Source organism: Aedes aegypti, chromosome 3 (assembly GCF_002204515.2).
Source record: "Aedes aegypti strain LVP_AGWG chromosome 3, AaegL5.0 Primary Assembly, whole genome shotgun sequence".
NCBI lineage: Eukaryota > Metazoa > Arthropoda > Insecta > Diptera > Culicidae > Aedes > Aedes aegypti.
This window is the reverse complement of record NC_035109.1, coordinates 154,192,075-154,211,555: the sequence shown is the minus strand read 5'-3', so window position 1 is coordinate 154,211,555 and position 19,481 is coordinate 154,192,075. Positions and strand designations below refer to the sequence as shown.

The 19,481-nt window shown below is 41.4% G+C and overlaps 1 protein-coding gene across 2 annotated transcripts in view; it reads right to left on the bottom strand.

Annotated features, from left to right (window-relative positions):
• Positions 1-439: 439 nt before the first annotated feature.
• Positions 440-19,481, bottom strand: part of LOC5564163 (signal peptide peptidase-like 3) — a 221,800-nt gene continuing 202,758 nt past the window's right edge. The window contains exons 3-7 of one of the 2 annotated variants that reach the window (XM_021850391.1): positions 7,839-8,435; positions 7,653-7,775; positions 6,943-7,591; positions 6,756-6,876; positions 440-1,503 (exon numbers count right to left, since the gene is read on the bottom strand). In XM_021850391.1, the coding sequence (XP_021706083.1) occupies positions 1,435-1,503; positions 6,756-6,876; positions 6,943-7,591; positions 7,653-7,775; positions 7,839-8,094 (1,218 nt within the window). In that variant the 5' untranslated portion in view covers positions 8,095-8,435 and the 3' untranslated portion in view covers positions 440-1,434. The remainder of the gene's footprint in view (positions 1,504-6,755; positions 6,877-6,942; positions 7,592-7,652; positions 7,776-7,838; positions 8,436-19,481) is intronic. The other variant, XM_001648461.2, reaches the window with a different exon arrangement.

Here is a 19,481-nt window from a genome sequence, read left to right as displayed (position 1 = left end):
AGAAACTCCTCCGAACAAACTATATCGCTAAAATCAACGGTTTGGTTGATACATAAAGATGTGGAGGACAGACAAATCTCGAGCAGCCAAGAAGAATACATCGACAAAAGGAGGTTATGGGCCCAGCATCATACGATTTGGCGTATGAAATTCCACAGTTTCGAAAACATGGCGATTATTCAAAAAATTAAGCCTCAGGATCAGTTTGTTTCTGGTTGCAGCTAGTGCTTCAAAAGTACTTATGAGATACTCTTACGGAGAAAAAAATCATAACCGCAAAAGGAAAGTGATAAGGGACAAAATAAGTAGTCAATCAAAACGTGGTTTCATGTTCAAAAACGATTTTATTTCGCTAATTCAAACAGACTTCTTCTTGTTAAAAATCATAAGGTATACATTCGAGATAGGCGTACACAGAGAGTGCAAAGGATAGAAATTATACAAAATTATCACATTTTTATTTATCCTTTCATTTATCATAACGCGTATGTGTTGTGAGTGTGTTTGTGAATTGTCAGCTCCAAAGATGGGGTTAATTTTGCTTCATCGTAACCAGAATTGCGCTAAATTTTGTCTTGCTTTTTGTTTGATAATGAGATTTATAACACAGATAATGCACGCACGGGAGTGACGATGATTTGAGTTTACTCAGTGGATTTAACCGCCCAACAGTTTTTTTTTTTCAGAACATATGTCTTTCCCATCAGAATTTCCTTTACACAATTCTAAGCTCACTAATAATTTGACTTAACTGGGCGTTTGATGTATGATTATTTCTGTTCACAAATGTACATGATATAAGAGCATTTTGTTTTTCTTTCGTTCGTCAGCATTCGAAAACGTACTTGGGCATAATGAGGATCTAGCTATTTTCAATAAGAAACGATATTAAAACTAGGATGACGTTGAACTGTCGCTTACTAACTGATGAATTTCGCACTAATCACGAGAACAACTCTCGCCAATGGGTGAATATGAACGGAAGATGGTTTACGGTACTACTAATGATAAACTTGTTATATGTACTGTCGGCTTCTTCTACACACTATAGCTGTACTATGCTTTTGATTCGCATATGAGTCCTATATTCATTTGAATGAATAGTATTAGATAATTTGTTCATTTCATACTTCAGCGCGATTCCACGAATGCAACATAGGTTTGTGTTAGTGTGTGTATGTGTTTTTTGAACACATGTGTGCACATGCTTCATCATTTTGTTTCACTAAATACATTCATATCAGAAAAATGTTTTGTTTTTCTTATGCTGCTCTTATATGTATACAATCTTAATGCTAAAATCCTTGTGTTGCTTGTCTCTAGATTTTGTAATGTTTCTTTTTTTAATTTCTGGATTTCTACTCAACGTAGCCTTAAAATTATTGTATGTCTGCGTGTGTTATATCCAATCAGGAAATAAATGATAATTACAGCTTAAACTTCTAACTGCTTGGATGCTTGCTGTATGATGAACGGTTCACTCCACATCCGCCTCAAATCACCCTGAAATATAAAAAATAGTATTCATCAATTAGGCATCTAAAGGAATCATAAAAGTTTATTTCCCCAAAAATTTATTGCTATCGAAGTCTGATGGTAAAATTTTCAATAGAAACAGATTATTTACAAATAGTTCAGTAAATCATTTGTTATCAATAACCTTTTTTATTCCAGCTCTTCACGAGCGCTAAAGGCTGTCGCAAAAAAGCTCACTTTCTGGTAGGGATCATGTGATTTGACATTTCAAGCGTGTGCTAGAATAAGGGCGTAAGTCGCAAGATCGATTTCTCTTCGTCGATCCTCTTTTATGTGAATAAAAGTGACAAGATGCAAGTTTGTTAGCATTTTTTCATTTCTGACCGCTTGACAGCGATGCAATCTTGCTTCCTAAGGTGAAAAAATGCTGACAAATTTGAATCTTGTCACATTTATTCACAGAAGAGAGGATCGACGAAGAAAAATCGATCATGCGACTTTCGCGCTTATTCTAGCACACGCTTGAATTTGGCTTGTGTCATTTGACAGCAAATCGACAAGATGGATCATCAAACTTATCGATTAGCTGTCAAACGACCCAAGCCAAATGTCAAACCAGATAAGAAATTATTCGGGAAATAATTTTGTCTTTTTATGGATATTTGGTATTCAATATTCCAATTGCCATCATACACTACAGAAAAAGTTATCATAAAAGTGATAATGCAGTTGTTAATAATGCTCAATTCTAGATTTTTCCAAAATCGATCATTCATTTCATTAGTATAATTTATAGTTACTATGTTTGTTATGTTGTTAATTTCAATCCTTACCAGAAAACGTGCTTGCTAGTGGCGGCCATTAGCGCACGTAAAAAGCTGTATCTATATAAATAAAAGTGTAGCTTAAGAGCATATACCCCTCAGTCCATTGTTAACCTCCCGTGAATATACAAGTATCAATTGATTCGCTTGACATGCCACTGTATTACGCGGTCTCCGAAAGTACCCCAGGTTATCGGTCTTGTCCCCGTCGGTAGTGATCCTCCTGTTGACTCCACTGTCCTGTATTGTCCGTAGTGACTGATTTGTCCTACAGTCGAGTGTGATACAGAGAAAAAAAGGGAAAACGACTCTGTAGCATGCCACCTTTATTTGGCTTGGGCCACAAGTCCGATGTCCCCCGGAACTACCTCATGGTATTACTTCAGAGGGACTTGTTGATTCCTCTACGTTTTTTCGTCACCTCTTGGTATTTTTGTTCTGGCTGCGATTTGTATCTACCGCGTCACTTACATTTTGGGACCGGCCACATTAATGGGCCATGTGAGACTTTTTATAATAGATGCTCCTGTGCTTGTTAGTTCTCTGGACTTCACTGCGCTGCTCGTCATACTTTTTGGGCGGACCGGTTAGATGAGGGGTAACTTCCAGTACGCAAACGCCCTGACGACCCATAGCCGGTGATTCGTCGTGATCGATACTACTCGGCGTTGTTCGCGACGGTGAAGCTAGCCCATTTCAATGGAGAGTTCTCCGATGGAGGAATATATTCCGAATCCGGTAACTTTACGCGTTGTTGTTACTTCGTCATTGGCCGGAAGAGTGCCGAAGTCGGCCCAGCGATTCCGGTTGGAAGATGGCTTCCGGTTCATTGGCGCTCCGACGACTCAAGCCGGTGACTCGTTACGAAATGTCGGTTACCCCTTCCGAAATGTCAGATAGGAACAACTCCAGTGTTAAAACTAAAACTCCTGTGGTGTTTTTGTCGACTAAGCGAAAGTCAAACATGATTAAAAGTGTCATGGTTCATTTATGAACTCAATTTTCAAATTAAAGTTTGAACATGATATAGCCGTTATTTGAGTGGGAAAAATTGCTAAAGTAGTTGCAGTAACATGCTCTTTCGTGTTATTAAATAAAAACAAGATTTCATTGAAAATTTTAGGACCCAATTCCGGTTGAAAGATGACTTCGGGTTTGCAAGCGCCCCGACTACTCATTACTGATACTATCTGACGCTCGAACGACTCGGCATAGTCCCTACGAAGGATCTAGCCTACTCCGATCGCGGCTCGACGCCCTCTGTTCTTCTCGCCATTTCTGTTGCAGCAACGACATGATTTGCGTTATCGCTCTGTTCGTACTAACGTGTTGACGCATTTTCTGCATGATGACGTCTGGTTTTAGATCTCCGTCATTGCTTCGGAGCGTTTGGTTCCACACATCCACGAATTTTGGCAGTCAAAAACTACATGATGCGGTGTCTCCTCGATGTTTGGGAAATCTAGGCAGTGTGGCGACTGTGCATGCCCGAATCTACGGAGATACTTTCTGAAACATCCATTACCTGATAGGAACTGTGTCAGGTAGAAGTTCACTTCTCCATGCTTCCTATTCGTCAACAGTCCAGTCGGAGTGACGATAAGTAGAGGAGGAAGCAGAGGTGAAGTAGCGGGACAAGAAGAACGGACCCCGCCGATAGTGAAGAAGGAGATTGATGAAGTAGAAGATAGCCGTTAAGAAAGTGGGAGGAATAAAGGTACCTGATTGTGCGAAGATCGAAATGAACTGAGTTTATGTTCAGCAAGGTATTAAATACATTCTTGGTCGCGATAGTCAAGCGCGTACGCCAACTCTGAGACAGTTAAATAGTGGGGAGTCTCACCTGTGCTGGACAGAGATCGTCCCATTAGTTATACAGTGCCTTGCCCCAAGCAGGAACTACGATGACGAGACATTATCAAGCAGACGCCTCGTACTGTTGCTGAGACCGCCTGAGTTTGGCATATTCTCCCTGCCTTCTCAGATATTTCGCACGCGTAATCAACGTGGCTGTTGAAATTCAGCTGATCATCGATCATTATTCCAAGGTGCTTCAATACGCGCTTCGGTGCAATCACATACCTTCCGACGTTGACCTCCTTCTACTGAACCGCTTTGTAGTTACTGACTAGCGGCACCTTTGTTTTGTAGTGAGCTATATGTTGTTGGACTCCGCCCATCCAGCTCACGATTGAATCAATTGTTTCCATCACCGGCTTCTCCACTTCTTACAGCGTCTCGCCCATCACCGTTAGTGATACATCATCCGCATAACCAACAATCTTAACTTTCCTGGGCAGCCGCAGTGTCAAGACTCTATCATACAACCCGAATAGTTGGACCGAGAATAGAACCTTGAGGGATGCCTACTGTCACTTGCATGAACTTCTGTCCTTCATTTGTTTCGTACACCAAGCTTCTGTTCTGGAAGTAGCTCTCCAGGATTTTGCACAGATAGTCCGGGACCTGCATTCTGTGCGACGATGGCTGGCGCTGTTGAATGCGTTTTTTTTTTTGTAACCACGGCATAGTATCGATCTCCTCTTTGTTTCTGCTTTGAAGCTTTCTCAGCCTTCTCAACACACTCGAGCGCGTACTGTTCGAATTGCGTCTATTATCTATTCTCCTTTGGAGAACCCAAACTGCATTTTCGACAACCCGTGCTCACTCTCTGTACACTTTATCAGCCTGTTGAGAATGATTCTTTGTAGGAGTTTCGCGTAGTAAGCGTATCCAGCAACCAAAACGGCCTAAATGAGGCTGAATCTCCCAGTGACTACATGCTCGTCATTAGCGTCCAGGAGGTTGGATCGTGTTTCGGGAAGAGATCTTCTGCGATCACCTTCAGCTTGTCTGGGTACATCTCAGCTGACGTCGAAAGGCCCTTGATCTTGGCCATAACGACTCGATACGGATTACCCCATGGATTGGTGTCTGCATCTCGGAACAGTTCTTTGTAGCAATTGGATTTACTAAGCTTGATCTTCCGCTTGAGTGCGGTCCTAGCTTCTCGAAAAGCCGTCCTTCGCTCCCTTCTCTCCATTTCCGTCCCTGCTCTCTGAGTTTGCCTTCTGGCCCTGAGGCAAACTGTGCGAAATGTGCTAAGCGTGTCTCAAGCCGATACCATCCTATGGGTTAGCTCGGTGGCGTCGATATCCTCGTTATCGCCATCTTGACGAAGTGACTCAGTGAATAGTTCCTTGTTAAAGGATTTTGTCTTCCACTTCCACTCTCTAGTTATTCTTTCCATTATTGCCGCAGGGTTCTGTTGACCGATGCGGTAGCGAATCGCTAGTTGGTCGCTATGGGTGTACTCTTCAGTTCATATTCACCGACAATGCAAGACTGCCATAATACGTAACGTTGATAATGGATTCCCTTCCGTTTCTCCGAAATGTGCACAATCGTACATCTAATTTCGCTAAGTCTTCCCCACACCACAGCCCAGGCATTGAAGTCTTCTGCAATGAGTATCGGCTTCCTTCCTATCAATTTGTCATTTGGCTGATCCACCATGTGGCTGAACTGCTCCGCTGTCCACCTTGGAGGTGTATAACAACTGCAAACAACCACACCGTTGATTTTGGCGGTGCCTTCACCTGAATTGTTCACCACTTCATGGATAGGGAATCGACCCATAACATGTATAGCAGCCGATCCCGTTCTATCCGCTACCCAGTTGCCGTTATCAGGGGGAACTTGATACGGCTCTGCAATAATCACATATTTTCTGTCATTGACTGCCATAGCAGCTACTGTGCGGTGTTGAAGTGGATCAGATTGATCTGAGCTATCTCCAACAATATTGGTAATTTATCGCTCTTTTGTAGGCAGCACGTTTGAAGAAACCCGTTTGATGGTTGTTTCCATCTTCTGGAGTGCATAGCATGCACTTTGGCCTCTGCGTGCAGTCTTTCACAAAATTGCCTGTTCCCCCACAATTCCAGCAAATTTTGGATCTGTCCGGCCCATTGCAAGCTCTCGTCCAGTGTCCAAAGCTTAAGCACTTGAAACATTTTTCTGTTTGCTTGATCAATCGCGCAGCTACTTATAAGTCAGGAAATTCACGTTCTATCGAATACCTTGTTGTAGCATTACTGTTCTCACTGCGTTCTTCTCTTACATAATTTACACTACACAATGTTTTCGAGAGCGGCTTCGACAAGTGAATTCTCTTCCAGCAATGTTTGTTCAAGGTGCTTGGCGTATGGTATGGCGACATTCGGCTGCTTCAGTCGCTCAAGGATATATTGAGGAGGACGTCGGTACCGTACGTTGTAAACGACGGAGAGTTGGGCGTAGTTCTGCCAATACCATGTAATGGTCGGAGTCGATAGGCGCCACCATACGTCCTGGCGTCGGTAATATCCGAAAAGTTCTGTCCATCGATTAAAATAGGCAGTCCTAAGATTACGTGAGGATCTGTTAATGGATTGAACGAACTTTTGCACTCACCTTCAAATACGCCATCGTCAGCAGAGGTAGCAATGTGAACGGAACTAGATACAGCAGAGCGGGCTGTGCTGCCTTGAATACTTCCGAGCTAACGGTGGCGGTTAATAAACCGAGGAAATAACTGCAAAATGTAATAAAGCTGATTAGAAAAATGTCTCTTCAGGAGAATCTCACCTGATACACTTACCCTAATAAGGAACAATGGAAATAAGTAAGCTTCGAGCCGACTCCCCTCGGCGGTGGAACACCGGCTTCCGCTGTCTGCGTACACTGGGACTTCTTGTACGCGTCGTAACGGAGCACGAAGCACAACAGCAGCCCGGGCATGACGATATCGCCGAGGCCAAGCATCGAGAAGTGGCCGCTGTTGTGGATACTGGGGAAAACCAGCTTCCCCGGTAGGTTCAACTTGGGTGGCTCCTTAACAATACCCCCAAGGTTCAGCTTGCGAGCAACTATTCCAACGGGATTGTCTGCCGGCCGGGTGGCCACCTTAACCATAACGTTGGTGCTGAAGATGTACGACGAGAAAAACACCCAAAACACGTCGTAGATGAGCAGTCCGGTGAGTAGCAGGGTGGACACCTTCAGACTTGGTAAGCGTACGAATGCTATAAATGCAACACACAGTCCCATGCCCATGGCGTCCATCAGCAGCCAATGACCCGTCAGGACCCAAATGCAAACGATCGAAACGGCCAACGAAAAACTGAACAACTCGGCGGCCGTGAAGCGTCCACACACCCCAAATGATATCCGGTTTCCGTCCGAGCAGGGCCGAATGATGTACTGACACATGGGGAGTAAGAGGAACGCTAGCGCTACGGTGGCAATGACTGAAACGAAAATATATGCATTAGAAGCCCTTCAACATTTATCAAGATCAGCGATAATTACTTGCTGTACAGACGGCGAAGAGCATTTGCATAGAATCGAAGAAGAAGAACATCACCAACAATGATATCGAAGCTCCCAACGGTAGGCAGAGAGCGTGCATCGTGTCCAACGTTGCGAATTTATCTAGAACCATAATCAAATTGAAAATTCCACAATAATCTACACCTCACCTACCAATATACATACTTTGCTCCTGCTGTACCGGTTCGCCGGTGATCAGGTTGTTCATGCTCTCGCTTTGGCGCTTTTTCTCCTTCTCGCGCTGTTCCTGTTCCATGTTGAGACTCCGGAAGCTTCCGTACACGATCAGTAGCATCGAGATGAGACACGTGGACACCCGGGACGAATCCATGATGGTGTACGAAGACCACTCGCCGCTCTGCTGCTGTTGCTGCTGAAGAATGTCGTCCTGCTGCAAACCAGCGGCGAATCCTTCCGACATTGCGCGCAATCGGAGATCCTCCGGGTTGACCGAAGTCCGCCCCTTCTTTTCAGGACCGTTGGCGGCACCGATTTGGTGGCGAGGACAACGGTGGCAGTTGTCGGCAGCCTTCAGGCTCACGGATGCTTACGGTTGGCCGTGATTATCTTCGATTTACGGAGGTGCCAGATGGAAAACAACCTCGAAGCGTACGACCTGGATATGAACTGATAAGGTCGCCTCACTATCGACCGGAGCTGATCAAACAGCTATCGATAACGGTTTGTTTGGGGAGCACATGATTGCCGTGGTGGTGTGGTCGGGAAAGGTGTGTTATTATCTATAAACTAATGTCGATGAAGCTAAAAATGGGAAGAAAGTAGAAACAGGGTATCAAAATACGGTATTGCATTGATAAGATAGGAATTGAATAAGATAGATAGCAAGTATGTAGTCTGATAACTAAATATACCATATGCAGACAGCAGTTACAGTTACAGTTACAGATGTATTAAATATTAATCACATAAAAATAGAAGTCACACATTCGATGCTGTCCATCGAAATCCTGTCCAATTATCGATTGGTTAAATGAACAGACAGGTCCGGGAATCCCTAAACTGATTTTCTATGAAATTCCCTCAGAAATTTGTACGAAACTTCTAACTGAGATTTAACCAACAGATTTTTTTTCCGGGATCCTACAAGGTATCCCTGCTACTGACATTCCTCCAAAGATTCAAGTATTCTCAAAGGGATTGCTTTAAAAATTTCTTCAAAAATTAAAAAAAAGACATTCAAAATCTCAATTTTTTCTGCATATGTTCCGTCGGGAAAGAATTCCTCCAAAATTAGATCCCTCAGAAAATATCTACAAGAAAACCTTTAAAAAAATTACAACAAGTTATCTAAAAATTCGTCCTAGAGTACCACATGACATACTTTGGATAATTTGTCCCGTAAAGAAAAAGGTTCTGGAGGAAGTCGAAAAGATATTTCTGAAGGATTGCTGGATTAACTTCAGAAGGATCATAGATTGAGGTCTGGGAAAAAATCCAGTAGTAATGCCACAGAAGCATTCCTAGAGCAATTCCGAAAACAAAATCCTGTAGTCATTCTAGAAGGAATGCCAGAAGGAATCGCGGAATTCCCGGATTTACTCCAGAACAATTATTGGAGGAATTCCAGGAATTAAGGCCAACAAGGACTAAGGACGATGATCTCCTGGGAGAATTTTAGAATGAAATCCTTGAATGCTCCCAAGAGGAACTCCAGGAGGGATCTTTAACTTATGATCAAATTTTAATTGAATAGGATATCAGGAGGATTGTTGAGGGTTCATTCAAATACTACGTAACGCAAAATTTGTCAATTTTAGACCCCCTCCTACCCCCACGTAACAGCTTTCGTATGGAAAAAAAAAATTTGTATGGACCGTAACACCATGTAAAACTCCCTCCCTCCCCCTGTTGCGTTACGTAATATTTTAACGGTCCTTGAAATGGACACCCTCCAAGAACTTCTTGAGGACACAAATCAATCATAATTCTCCCAGTATTTTGTCTTGATTTTTCCAGAAATTATACTTCTTTAAAACTTAGTTCATCGATTCCTTTAAAAAATTATGTTATATTTTTTCCCAATCCAGAGAAATAAATTGGTAGAAATAATATTTTTTTGAATTTTATTAAATGTTTCTAAAGAAACTGCTTAAATAATTTTAAAGTAATTCTAAGAAAAAAATCTTTGGAATTTTATATGAGTTTTTGACGAAATATATGAAAAAAAATCCTGAAAGAATGGATCATTGAAGGCCACTTATTTTGCATTTGACGCAAAAAAACATGCTTCCTAATGCAGAATCTTCAGATACAATGCTTTCCGTGAGCTGGAAGTCGCCATCTTGTTTTATAGGCCACCATCTTGGATTCCAAAATATTCAATTGACATCAATTTTCAACTTGAAGAAACTTGTTGAATAAATCATCCTTCTAAATGATCAGGATCTTGACATACAAGCCTATATCTGTTGAGTTTGTGCATAGTTTTCCTAAACGGAGTAGTTCTTGAACTAAGTAACAACTTTGCTGAAGACATCGTCCTTCAATCGATTTTTCAGAATTTTTATTGTTTGGGCCCATTTTTTACCATTTGTGACTATGGGGCTCGGCACAAAAATATACCTCTCCCTTTCACTCCTTCGTGTAATTTGTAAACAACAAGGCCAGTAAAAGTCAAAATCCCATACAAAATCAAAACATTGCAGAGGCCTATGCTATTCTTCGATTTCGATTTCGAAAATTTGTGAAAATCAACAAGGCCTACTTGCTCGGTTTTTTTTTTAATTCAACCGATAGATCAATTAACTCAACTTTCTGCACTATGCCATCAACTCAATTTTGATTAAACGCACTAAGGTTCGATTTTTGGGTTGTTTTGCTCTTTGCTCTCTGACAACAACAGAAACGAATGAAATAGGGAGAGATCAAATTTAAATTAAGTTAAAAATACTCAACAAAACGTCGAAAAAACGTCGAAAGAACATAACGTCGAAAAGAAAATCAAAAGAAATCGAAAATTTCTAGGAAGAATGATTCTTTAACCAAAGAATACATAAATTAATTTTATATGCCAAACGCAAATTCCATTTATCACTTCACTATGTGAAAGAAAATCTGGGAACAATTCAAAAACAAAAAAATCGCGGTTGAAATTTTACTACTTTGGACGTTTTGGGATTCGACGTTTAGTCTTTCGATACTGTCGCACCGCCATCAAACCGGATCGCGCCAGTGAGACTCGCGACGCGCCTTAACTCGCCGCATTTTGAAATCAGTTTTTTAGTGTGGTACGATTTTTATGAACACAGCGCACTATTCACATATTAGCTGCGATGCACGGGGTCCTAGAAAACGATATTTATAAATAAATGTTGGTCTTGATTTCTACCGAATACATAATATTTTGCCGTTAAACCTCCATTTTCTCCGTGTAGAACGATTTGCTTTAAAATCCATCACCAATATCACGGATTATGTGCAAGTTTGTTCTAGTTTGAGACTTCAAATACGAACAAAAAATGTGGTTGTGTACTATTAAACATGAAAATTTTTTATTCATTTAATGACTGGTTAAAAGTCAGTGTTTGTCTGTGCTATATCATTGAAATGTTTTTGAAAAACAGCTTATCTCTAATAAACCCTGCCGGAATTTCATTTGACAATCTTTCTAAAGCCACACAAGTAAAAAACTGCATTAAAGTTTGAGAAAATTCTAAAAGAGTTTCATGGAGAAATACCTTGAGGTAATCCAGAAAAAAAAAATCTGCAAAAAAACGTTGAAAAATGCTGGTGTAAATTCAAGTGAGCTCTCAAGAATTGCTCCAGATACTCATATGACTTCTTCACAGATTCTTCGAGGAAAAGCTTCAGAGGCTCTTACAGTGCACCGTTCAAGATTTATCAGGAACATATATGGGAAATGTGCAAACGTCGAAAACCATGTGCAAAGAATATAATTCAACTACTGTTCAAGGTTATCGGTTTCGTTTTTTTCGCATCCCAACAAACAATTTTGCTGAATAGGGGCTGAACAAATCACTCTAAGGCTTATTTCAATTAAATAAACTATTGTTCAGCAACTAATGTTACTAAGGTAATGCTTAGGCGAAAACTGATACCTAAAAATATGGTAGAATTGGGTGGCGGGCAGAAGCTCGAGTGGGGCAAAAGTTTCTGTTTAAGATTTCTAGCTAAATTCAAAACAAATATACATAAATATCCATAGTGATTCGAATGCTATTCAAGCAAGACGCCAAAAATAATAGAAATCGATTTAGAAAAAATAAAACTATTTGTTGTTTGCCGACGTTAAAATTGTAATTTTTGGTCAAACTTTCATTGCATTGTATGAAATAAATATTAAATTTGATTAAATATTTATTATAAGAGCGCAGCTAGGCCTATCGTAACGATGGTTTGAGATGTGTAAGTGTTTTCGTAAATGTTTGGAAACCATTTTCGGACCATAGTGGGGCAAAACTTTGAACAATATTTTGCGTTCAGTTTAATAAGGGCGCAATACTGTATTCACAGACAAACAGAGACGCCAAACTCTCATCATTGTCCATCGACCACCTTTTTAACGGTCGATTGAAATATATGTAGGTGGTCAATCTACCACCTGCAGCGCTCGCATCGTTTTTGTTCGCGTTTGACGTTTACACACTACCGCCATCTGTTGGCCCATCGTCCAAACACACCGATTTTAGCACTGGGCGTAGTTCTCTCGACCATGGTTTTGATCACGATTTGTTCTAAGTGTTACGTCTGTTTGTCTGTGCTGCATTTATCGATTTCCCTTAATTCATTTTTGTTTTAGTCAATTACTTTTCCGGTGATTGTTAACGTCTGCTATTTTCCATTCAGTATTATCAATCTGACAGAAAAAAAGACAAACATTTTTTTACATTTATTTTTTCTCAATCTCCATGTGCCGCGACTAATATTTGAATAGTGCGCTGTGTTCATGGTTTGTAAATGGTTGGTAAATGGCTGGGCATGGAGTACCATTGGTATCCCTTGTGTGGTCCTTAGCCTTTTGCCCAGCTCCTATCCCTACCTCCTCGTGGTACTGGCTGGGGTACGAGTTACCTTAGGGAAGATCTGGTAACCAACCCCGGTGGGAACTTTGGTCGTATGCTGACGGGGAAGGGGGCGTTTGCTTTAGCATTTGCTTCAGCAAACCTGGAGCGTCTATACTCCATGTTAGGAGCGGCTCACAACAACGTCTGTTCCCCATGTCAGGGGCGGGTGATCATCGTCCGAGTGTCAGAGAAGGACTCTAAGCTAAACTGTGCACTATGGTCCTCCAAATATTTAGGGGGTTGGTATCAGGCCCTGCAAGCCAGCCGTAAAAAAATCAAGCAACGAATAATTAACGAGAGAATACGAACCGGGACAATCGGCGAAGACCACAGCGACGTAAAGGGACTAGCGATTGGAAGCTCGTTACGTGGAACTGTGAATCTCTCAACTTCATCGGGAGCATACGCATACTCGCCGACGTGCTGAAGGATCGCGGATTCGGCATCGTAGCGTTGCAGGAAGTGTGTTGGAAGGGATCAATGGTGCGAACGTTTAGAGGTAACCATACCATCTACCAGAGCTGCGGCAACACACACAAGCTGGGAATAGCTTTTATAGTGATGGATGATATGCAGTGGCGCGTGATCGGGTGGTGGCCGATCAATGAGAGAATGTGCAAGTTGAGGCTCAAAGGCCGGTTCTTCAACTTCAGCATAATAAACGTGCACAGCCCTCACTCCGGAAGCACTGATGATGATAAAGACGCTTTTTACGCGCAGCTCGAATGCGAGTACGACAGCTGCCCAAGCCATGACGTCAAAATCATCATAGGAGATTTGAACGCTCAGGTTGGCCATGAGGAGTTCAGACCGACTATTGGAAAATTCAGCGCCCACCAGCTGACAAACAAAAACGGCTTACGACTAATTGATTTCGCCGCCTCCAAGAATATGGCCATTTGTAGCACCAACTTCCAGCACAGCCTTCCATACCAATACACCTGGAGATCACCACAGCAGACAGAATCACAAATCGACCACGTTTTGATTGATGGACGGCACTTCTCCGACATTATCGGCGTCAGGACCTATCGTGGCGCTAACACCGACTCTGACCACTATCTAGTGATGGTTAAAAACTCTCCGTCGTTAACAACGTACGGTACCGACGCACAGTGTTGCGTCCCTTGGACTAAAGTGAATAAATCAACTATTTTATTGCGCCAAATTAAATATGCTACTTTGTTTCCATATAATTGATATGTGTTAAATGAGTAGAAAAACATCGTGAACTCAATTATTTATGAGACCAGACCAACCCAAGTTGTTAAACAGTTTGATTGACTGGCGCGGATTCTGTAAATTTTTGCGAATTACAATTTATCTTTTGTAGCGTTTTACTTTGGTCTATGATATTTTCCTAAGTGATTATCGGAATGGTAAGCAACAAACTGAATAAGTTCTATACATAACACTGTAAATAGGTGTGATTTTTTTTTCATACAGGAATTTTGTAAGATTTGAAACCCCCATATAATGTATTTTTTACTAAGAACAAAATAACTAGCAAAGCCTCAAACAGCTAAAACAAAAAATCACCTCAAAACACCTCTCTCATGTGTACATCAGTTCTTATTTAGGATGCCTTTTAAACACTGAAAATGATTCCAGCTGCTCCCATCTGCTCTTTCAATTACAATCTTCGATTTGTGGATGATGGTCTTGCGATAAATAACCAGAATTTTTGAACGCATGTGCAATGTTGATTTATTGAAAAACAATAAACACCTGCTTAGCTTCCTATGCAGTTTGAACAAGGGCGGAGGAAGCACTTTTTATTATAGATGCAGTGAACGTCTTTTTTGGCGTTACGTCCCAACGGGAACAGAGCCTGCTTTTCAACTTTTGTGCTAATTGATCACTTCTGCATTATAAGCACTTTTCATTACGAATACGTATGAACTTCTTCCTTTTATCGGTACGTTCAAATTGGAACAGAACCTGTTTCTCAGCTTAGTGTTCTCCACTGTAATTAATTGAGAGCTTTGTTGCCAATTGATCATTTTTGTATTTGCATTCATACATTTTTTCAAATTTTCAACTCGAAAAGGTGAGATTAGAACCCAACGCCCTGAGCATGGTATTGCTGAATAGTTACGTTAAATGGTTAAAGATTTTGATTTGTTTGAAATAACCTGCTTTGCTCTGCTTTGAATTTGTGCAGTGAAAATTGGCTTTCTTGTCATTCAGATGCATTCACATAATTCATAACGTCGAAAATGGCATCTTTGACACCCACGCACTTCATTGCTAAATCAACTGCTTTTATTGTTTGATTAAGGTGAAGATGAATCGAAGCCGAAGTTTAAATTTTTAAAGGCACGGATCTGGAGAACCAAACATCCGTTTAAGCTGAAAACTTAATCGATTAGTCACCTGCTGGTGGTGATCAATCGATTAGGTTTTCAGCTCAAACGGGTGTTTGGTTCTCCAGATCCGTGCTCTTGAAAATTTGAACTTTGGCTTGGATTCATCTTCACCTTAACATCGCTGACATGTTGGAGAGAGCTTACATTTACATTTTCAAGAGTTTACATTTTGTATGAAATAGACATAACTATTTGGTTATAAGAGTCACAAGGATTTCATGGAATATACGCACATTCTATAATTTATGGAAAACAAAAATATGTGAAGAAATATCAGCAAATGCAATGTCAAGATTACTGCTTTGATTTATTCGCTAAAGAATACTTCTGAATAAACTTGATATACGATATTTTTCAAAAAGTGATTTATTTTATCTGTGATGATTTGAAAAATAAATAACGATCATTTGGCGTTTACGCTACTCATGGGATCATTTAATTGCGAGTAATTTATGCTAATATTAAATTGAGCCATCTCCAACAATTTATGAAACACATCTTTATGAAACCAAGTAAATTGGCGCTTATGTCACTTATGTCACTTATGTGGTTACGTTTATCACATAGGTCAATCATGTCAAATATAGCTCTAATAATAGAGCGCTGCATACGACGAGCCTAACCTCACTTATTTGACAGCTGCTGGTCCTGTTGTTTACGTTTCGGACTTAGTCGTTTTTTCCATCATTTTTTCATCTTCGCATTTCTATCACCAGCATGCTGACGATTTTCCACGGTAGGAAGATAGAATAATACGACCCGTGGGTATCTGCAGTGGATTTGACCTCTCCTCGCAGCAAACTTTCACGAAATTAAGAATGATTCGAAAAAAGTACTAAGTCCAAACTGTAAACAACAGAACCAGTACCTGTCAAAATTGATGCGTGACGTCACAGTGCAGTGGAGTATTCCTGACAACATTCCTATAAACACCATTGAGCTAAAACGCCCATACCGGAAGTTATGATATTTGTCCCGAGGTCCCATACATTCGAAGTACTGTGCGACGGCCGCCCTCCGGTATGACCTAGAGCGGCTTAAGCAACCGGATGTCGCCAATGCGTATGCGCAGCACCTCGAGGCTGCATTACCGGAAGAGGGTGAGCTGGATGAAGCCCCTTTTGAGAACTGCTGGAGAACAGTGAAGGCAACCATAAACAATGCAGCTGAGAGCAACGTCGGGTACGTGGGACGAAATCTACGGAACGATTGGGTCGACGAGGAATTGTCGTAATCTTCGGAATCCGGATGGTCTCCGGAATTATGAGACTCCATTTTGTTTTCGGACGAAACTCTTAAGATGATACGCGCACAACTTCACTAGCGTAAATTCGGGCAGTAAAGTTGTGCGCGTATCATCTTAAGAGTTTCGTCCGAAAACAAAATGGAGTCTCATAATTCCGGAGACCATCCGGATTCCAAAGATTACGACAGGAATGTAGGCAGATTCTGGAGGAGAAGAATGCAGCGCGGGCTGTCAGAACGTGGAGCGTTATAGACAGAATCGGCAACAGCAGACCCGCCTCTTTCGGGAGAAAAAACGCCGCCTGGAGGAGACGGAGTGCGAGGAGATGGAACAGCTGTGCCGGTCTCAAGAAACACGTAAGTTCTATCAGAAGCTCAACGCATCCCGCAACGGCTTCGTGCCGCGTGCCGAGATGCGCCGGGATAAGGAAGGGAGCATTTTGACGGACGAGCGTGAGGTGATCGAAAGATGGAAGCAGCACTTCGACGAGCACCTGAATGGCGCTGAAAGCACATGTAATGAAGGACAGGACAACGGAGGAAATGCCTTCGTCAGTACTGCGGAGGATGGAAACCAACCAGCCCTCACTTTGAGGGAAGTTAAGGATGCCATTCACCAACTCAAGAACAATAAAGCTGCTGGTAAGGATGGTATCGGAGCTGAACTCATAAAGATGGACCCGGAGGCTGATAGGCACAATCTGGGAAACAGAACAGCTTCTGTCGTATGTCACCTGTAGTAAATGAGTTCGTGGGAAGTTATCAAGCCGGCTTCGTTGACGGTCGACAACGAACCAGATCTTTACTGTACGGCAAATCCTCCAAAAATGTCGTGAATACCAGGTCCCAACGCATCACCTTTCCATCGATTTCAAGACGGCATCCCGGGTAGAGGAAAATGGCAAAGGAATAACAAAACTTACATTTGAAATAGAATGTTTGAATAGCAAAATTTGTTCTTTGTTTGTTCGAAATAAGAGATAAAATATCAAAAATTATAACTGAGTTTGTATGGTATAAAAACTAAATAATAACATGTTTTGCCATAGTAATAACAAAATAATAGCCAAAATGTAGGCAACTGTAAGATATTGATATTGATAACAAAATAATAACTAAATAAGCTATTCCCAAGTAGATCAAAATAATGGTAATTTTAGTTCTTTGACTTTAACATCTTAATTTAGCATGATTGAAAAATAAACTTTTTGTTTTCCTGCTAAAAAACTTTTGCTTTTTGAATCTTCAATGAATATTATACGAATAGTAAAATGAGCTATTATGGTAAAATTTAATATTGGTTTGTTCTCATGAATTATTTTAATGAAGTTTTCAAATATCAAAATAATGATATATTTCACTGTAATGGCGATATTTGTTATTCTTTAGACATTTAATGTTTTTTAGTATTTTTGGCACAAATAACACATTTTTTCATGATAGTATATTTTGTTATTGATTAGTTATTACATGACTTTCAAGAATAACATATCAATGATAAAAAATTGGTTATGATTGTATGTTTTGCTATTGATGAAAATTTAATTCCTTTTTACCATTATTTTGTTATTCATCTCTACCCATGATACGATAGAATCGACCGCTTAGAGCTATGGAAAATCATGGACGAGAAAAGCTTTCCCGAGAAGCTCACGAGACTCATAAGAGCGACGATGGAGGGTGTGCAAAATTGTGTGAAGGTTTCAGGCGAACATTCCAGTTCGTTTGGATCCTGCCGGGGACTACGACAAGGTGATGGACTTTCGTGCCTGTTGTTCAATATTGCGCTAGAAGGTGTTATGCGGAGAGCCGGGCTGAACAACCGGGGTACGATTTTTTCGAGATCCAGTCAATTTGTTTGCTTCGCGGATGATATGGACATTGTCGACCGAACATTTGACAAGGTGGCAGACCTGTACACCCGCCTGAAATGCGAGGCAGCAAAAGTTGGACTGGTGGTGAATGCGACCAAGACAGAGTACATGCTACTGATGGGGCCGAGCGTGACAGGGCCCGCCTAGGTAGCAGTGTTACGATAGACGGGGATACCTTCGAGGTGGTCGACGAGTTCGTCTACCTTGGATCCTTGCTGACGGCTGACAATAACGTTAGCCGTGAAATACAGAGGCGCATCATTAGTGGAAGTCGGGCCTACTATGGCCTCCACAAGAAGCTGCGGTGAAAAAAGATTCACACCCGCAAAATGGTACAAAAAACGCTCCTCCACGTCCTCTACGGGCATGAAATGTGGGCGCTGCTCAAGGAGGACTTGCAAGCACTTGGAGTCTTCGAACATCGGGTGCTTAGAACGATCTTTGGCGGAGTACAGGAAAACGGTGTGTGGTGGCGAAGGATGAACGACGAGCTCGCTCAACTCTACGGCGAACCCAGTATCCAGAAGGTGGCCAAAGCTGGAAGGATACGATGGGCAGGGCATGTTGCAAGAATGCTGGACAGCAGCCATGCAAAGATGGTGTTCGAGTCGGATCCGCTTACAAGAAGGCTTGGAGCGCAGCGAGCTAGGTGGGCGGATCAAGTGCGTATCGATTTGGCGAGCGTGGGGTAGAACCAAGTATGGAGAGATGCGGCCACGAACCGAGTATTGTGGCGTGAAATTGTTGATTCAGTGTTATCTGTTTAGATGATAACTAAATAAATGAAAATGTTAAACGACTATTATGCCAAACGGCTTTATGTCAAATGACCTACTACCGCTACACTGCAATATAGCGCACTTCACCCATAATTGGACTACCAAAGAAGTTAGGGTGCAGAAGAAGTGTGATAAAAGTGCACGTTTTCATCTGATCGTCTCGACGTGTTTGGTGCACTTATTCCTTGAACAATAAAGAATAAGTGCACCGAAGACAACATCAAGATTCAACGTAACACTGAGATGCTACCACACTTCGAAGGAGCCTGCACACTTTTGTGACGGTTCAACTTGAGATGGAATAACTAATCAGCAATAATATTTTTGACTGTTCCGTCCTTATCGCTTATCGGTCAAGCCAAGCGGATCCTGGTAAATAATTTATTTATTTCCTGGTAAATATATTTATTTATTTTAAAAAATTGATATCAACCCACCGTGTGTCGCTATCAGCTATCACGAACACACATGAAACAGAAAGGTAAACAACAGTTTT